We start from the raw sequence: 4,572 nt of genomic DNA, 5'->3' as shown, positions 1-4,572 counted from the left end.
CAGTCAATCTGCACCATAATACTTTTAATGCTTTATGTGCCTTCTACAGAGAATATTTCTAATCCTCGAATAAAATGTTTGATGCATGAATCCATCTGAAAATGTGGCCTGAGTACCTTCCAGCAAAGAAAAAGTACTTTTAGGGAACCTGTAGTGCTTGCAGTGGTTTCTTTATGAGCCACTGTTAAAGTTTGCTGCAATTACCACCTATTAGGTTATAAATTTATGTGGATTTTAGCATTTCTAGTTCTTTTGCTTCTATAATATTTCCTCTGACTGGGTGTCAATCCCTCAGGTTTCCAACAGACAAGACTTCAACATCCTCCCATGGCACGTAAGCCCATAAAATACAGTCCTCTAAGTGATTAGTTAATTAATTGCAATGTGCAGATTTGTTCAACAGTGTTATCAGACTGATTAAAGCTCCACAATCACTTTATCTACTCAACCATTTGCATTGAAGAAAAAAAAAAAAAAAACACAGTGAGGAGCCGTTTGCTGCAGAGACAGACGCTTTCCTTTTGGTGGACCACTGGCTGGAAGGCCATTGGTCGGTGGGGGCAGGCTATTTGCATATACCGGGGCTTATAGTCCCACAGCAGAGTCAGAGTTGAGCAGAGTTGAAAAGAGTTGACTGGATCAGACTTATTGCACATCTCTTTTCACCATTTATATGATTTTCCGGGGCTCTATTTTTTCAGCCCCTCAACATGGGTTTTTGCAACTTTGCAGGAGTTGCACGGTGCATCGTGTTTGCTTTATTCCTGAACTCTGCTCTCTGCACAACTACAAAGTATTTCACCTATGAGGAGGATGCACCGGGGACGGAGATAGGCAATTTGTCCCGGGATTTAAAGATTGATCCAGCCGATGACCCCGACACGTCGTTCCGCTTCATGCAGGAGAGCAACTCCTCCGTTATCCAAATGAGGGAGATCGACGGACTCCTGAGTGTTTCAGAGACAATCGACCGGGAGCAGCTCTGCCCCCGGTCCCCGCGCTGCTTCATCTCCTTCGACATCGTGGCCTTGTCCAGAGAAAAGTTCCAGCTCATCCACGTCGAGATCGAGGTGAGGGACATCAACGACCACGCTCCGCACTTCGCGCGCAACGAGACGCACTTGGACATAGTGGAGAACGTCCCGCTGGACTCCAGGTTCCCCCTGCAGGTCGCTCTGGACCAGGACGTGGGTGAGAACTACATCCAGAGCTACAACATCTCCCCCTCCGCTCACTTTGCCGTCGAGGTGCGCGTCAGGGAGGATGGAGTGAAGTGCGCGGAGCTGGTGCTGGTGCGGGAGCTCGACAGGGAGGTGGAGGACTCCTACACCATCCAAGTCACCGCGTCCGACGGAGGCGCTCCCGCAAAGTCCGGCTCCATGACGGTGACTATCAAAGTGCTGGACTTCAACGACAACAGCCCGACGTTCGAGCACAGCTCTCTGAAAGTGGAGCTGAACGAGGACGCGCCGGTGGGTCACAGAGTCCTCAGAGTGCACGCGTTTGACCCCGACGACGGTGCCAACGGGGAGGTGATGTACGCGTTCGCGGACGACCTGGCACCGGGGGCTGCGCGACTTTTCCACGTCGACCCGTACTCCGGTGACGTGACCTTGAAGGCGCTGGTGGATTTCGAGAAGAGGAGGTCGTACGACCTGAACATCCGAGCAGCGGACCTGGGCTCGAACTCTGTGCCGTCCAGCTGCAGGGTCGTCATCGACATCGTGGACGTGAACGACAACGCGCCCGAGATCAGCATCAAACCCATGACCTCCAGCAGCGACGGGGTCGCGTACATCACGGAGGCTGCGGCCGAGGAGAGCTTCGTGGCTCTGATCAGCACCTCGGACAGAGACTCCGGCTCCAACGGGTACGTGCGCATCAGCCTCCTCGGGCACGAGCATTTCACCCTGCAGCAGGCGTACGGAGACACCTTCATGATTGTCACCACCACCACTTTAGACAGAGAGAGGATCCAAGAGTATAACTTGACTGTGGTGGCAGAGGACCTGGGCAGTCCGCCTTTCAAAACTGTCAGGCAGTACACCATCCGAGTGACGGATGAGAACGACAACCGCCCTCTCTTCAGTAAGTCACTTTATGAAGTTTCAGTCCTGGAAAATAACATCCCGGGTTCCTATGTGACCACCGTTGTTGCCAGAGATCCTGACGTGGGGAAAAATGCCAAAGTTTCCTACAAACTCTTAGACTCAGAAGTGTCAGGATCCCCAGTGTCCACTTATGTTTCTGTCGACTCCCTCTCAGGCTCGCTGTTCACTTTGAGGTCGTTTGATTATGAGACTCTTCAGCAGATTGAGCTGGTGATCCAAGCGGAGGACAGAGGCTCGCCCTCTCTCTCCAGCACATCAACAATCAGGATCAGAGTAGTGGATCAGAACGACAACTACCCGTACTTCACCTTCCCCATGCTCCTCAACGACTCTGCTGACATCCCCCTGCCTTTCAACGCCCCTGCTGGCTACCTCGCCCTCCGCGTCTCAGCCGAAGATGAGGACGAGGGAGTGAATGGCGAGTTTTCCTACCAGATCGTGCAAGGTGACCCGCACTTTTTCACAATGAACAAACACACCGGGGAGATTGCTTTGAAACAATGGCTGACGTCTGAAATTGGAGACGTGCTGGAAATCAAAATCGCAGTGAGTGACAATGGCAGGTCCCCGCTTTCCAGCGGTGCCACTATTAGGTTCGTGGTCACAGACACAGAGCCCAGTGACGAACAGGTCGTCATTGTGATGCAGTCGAGTGATGAAGAAGGCTCCGGCCTGGATGGCTCGCTAATAGTCATTATCATGCTCAGTGGGGGTTGTGCGCTGTTGCTGATTGCAATAGTTGTCGTCGTTGTCACGTGCAAGCTCAGCCGCGGGGGTAGAAGCCGTGGCACCAAGAGAGAAGTGTGTCACAGCCTGTTTGACAGCAGGCCAATACCCATCCTCGGCTCCGCACAGCCAAACATCTACACGGGTCAGCGAGGCTTCTTCCACGAGAGGACGCCCTCATCCCTGGATGACTCCTGCCTGTACGAGGAGAGGAGCGGGGACTCGGAGACAAAGGTGAGTGAACCGCCACAGCATTCTTTCATCTTTTATTTTCCTATGCAGATGATGTTCCCAAGTGCCTCCTTGATCTTTGTGCCAGAAATGGAAACTAAGCTCACTGCTGTCATTTTTGTTTGTTCCCTCAGATGTTCCTGCCCTCCAAGCATTTCCAACCAACATCTGTGTGGCAAGGTGACAAATACTGCCTGCAAGTGAGGTGAGACAACCGAATGTAATTTCTCCTTCTCAAACAGGATCATATTTCACCAGTCAAATCTCACTTAACAGAGACAGTAGTTAACATGCACTGTGCATACATTCTGCTGCTCGTGGCGGTCTGGTGGAATGAAGTTAAATGTTTGGCAGAGAGACAGGGCCTCGTGTTTGGAAGAAAAAAAAAGAAAAATCAATAATCAAGCTAATGTGTCACAGTGGAGGCTCATTCTGTATCTGTTGATTGTATTTGCAGTGGCATCGGACACACGGACCAGCTGAGCGTGAAGGACAGTGGCAAAGGGGACAGTGACTTCAATGACAGTGACTCTGATATCAGCGGCGATGGAGGCAAAAAGAACTTCAGCACCTTCCAGCCGAGACTAAAAGGTGAGTTTTTCCACTCTTGAAGTTTCTGACATCGCACGCGAACTGAATAAAATATAAACATCCACTAGAGTGGCATAAATTATCAAAAATATAACATCTGCATCCCCAATTTCTCATCCTTATTTTTTTTTTTGTATCCATCTCTCTTTCATGTCAGGTTCATCCAGCGCCGCTAACAGTTTATCAGGGGATTGCCAAGGCACCTACTGTGCAATACCATCACAGAGCTTCAGAACCGCCAGAGACAATGCGTACACAATCGGCTTCTCCCCAGTGCCGGTGTTCAGCAATCCTCACGGCTATCCCCACCCCTGGAAAGACTGCGGCTACGGCACAAATCTGCCGAAATCAAGGAGCGGCGTGCAGAACTTCTCCAGGGCCGGGACCCTCCCCTCCTACTTTCCTCAGCAGCAGCACGACACCGGTGTGGAAGGTCCTGAAATCCACACGCAGGGTCCAACATTTGTAACTGTGGCTACGGGATCAGAAGTTGCAACCATCTTTTAAAAAAAACTGTTGATAAACTGATTAAGATGCTCCTGGAGGATGTAAATATTCTTTAAACTGATTATAAATATATTTATATATAAATAGTATGTTTAATTACGTGACGTTATTTGAATTTCTGTACTAAATGTTGTTATGATGCCCACTGGTGTTTCTTTTTTTCTAATAAAAAGGTAATTGAAACAATGACAAATCTTCATTTATTCAACAATTTTCTCAAATGTGATTATGTGACCAATGTAATGACGTGGGAATCGTTTTAAATTGAGAAATACAATATTTTGAAGATGAAATATTATCCCCCTGCCATCAGAAATCCCAGTCTGCATTTGTAAACACGTAGAGCCAGAGAGTAGAGTTTGAGTCTGCATGATCAAAACCCCCCGTCAGTGATGATCAGATGTAA

At 49.3% G+C, this 4,572-nt stretch overlaps 1 protein-coding gene across 1 annotated transcript; it reads left to right on the top strand.

Annotated features, from left to right (window-relative positions):
* Positions 1 to 361: 361 nt before the first annotated feature.
* pcdh8 (protocadherin 8) lies at positions 362 to 4,345 on the top strand. Its single transcript, XM_034574911.1, has 4 exons — positions 362 to 3,071; positions 3,203 to 3,273; positions 3,526 to 3,659; positions 3,817 to 4,345. Exons 1-4 carry the CDS (start codon positions 711 to 713, stop codon positions 4,164 to 4,166), a joined length of 2,916 nt encoding a protein of 971 aa, XP_034430802.1. The 5' UTR covers positions 362 to 710; the 3' UTR covers positions 4,167 to 4,345.
* The last annotated feature ends 227 nt before the right edge of the window (positions 4,346 to 4,572 follow it).

This window comes from Hippoglossus hippoglossus, chromosome 21 (genome assembly GCF_009819705.1).
Source record: "Hippoglossus hippoglossus isolate fHipHip1 chromosome 21, fHipHip1.pri, whole genome shotgun sequence".
In the NCBI taxonomy this organism is placed as follows: domain Eukaryota; kingdom Metazoa; phylum Chordata; class Actinopteri; order Pleuronectiformes; family Pleuronectidae; genus Hippoglossus; species Hippoglossus hippoglossus.
Note: the sequence above shows the minus strand (reverse complement) of the source record. Positions and strands in the feature narration are given on the sequence as shown.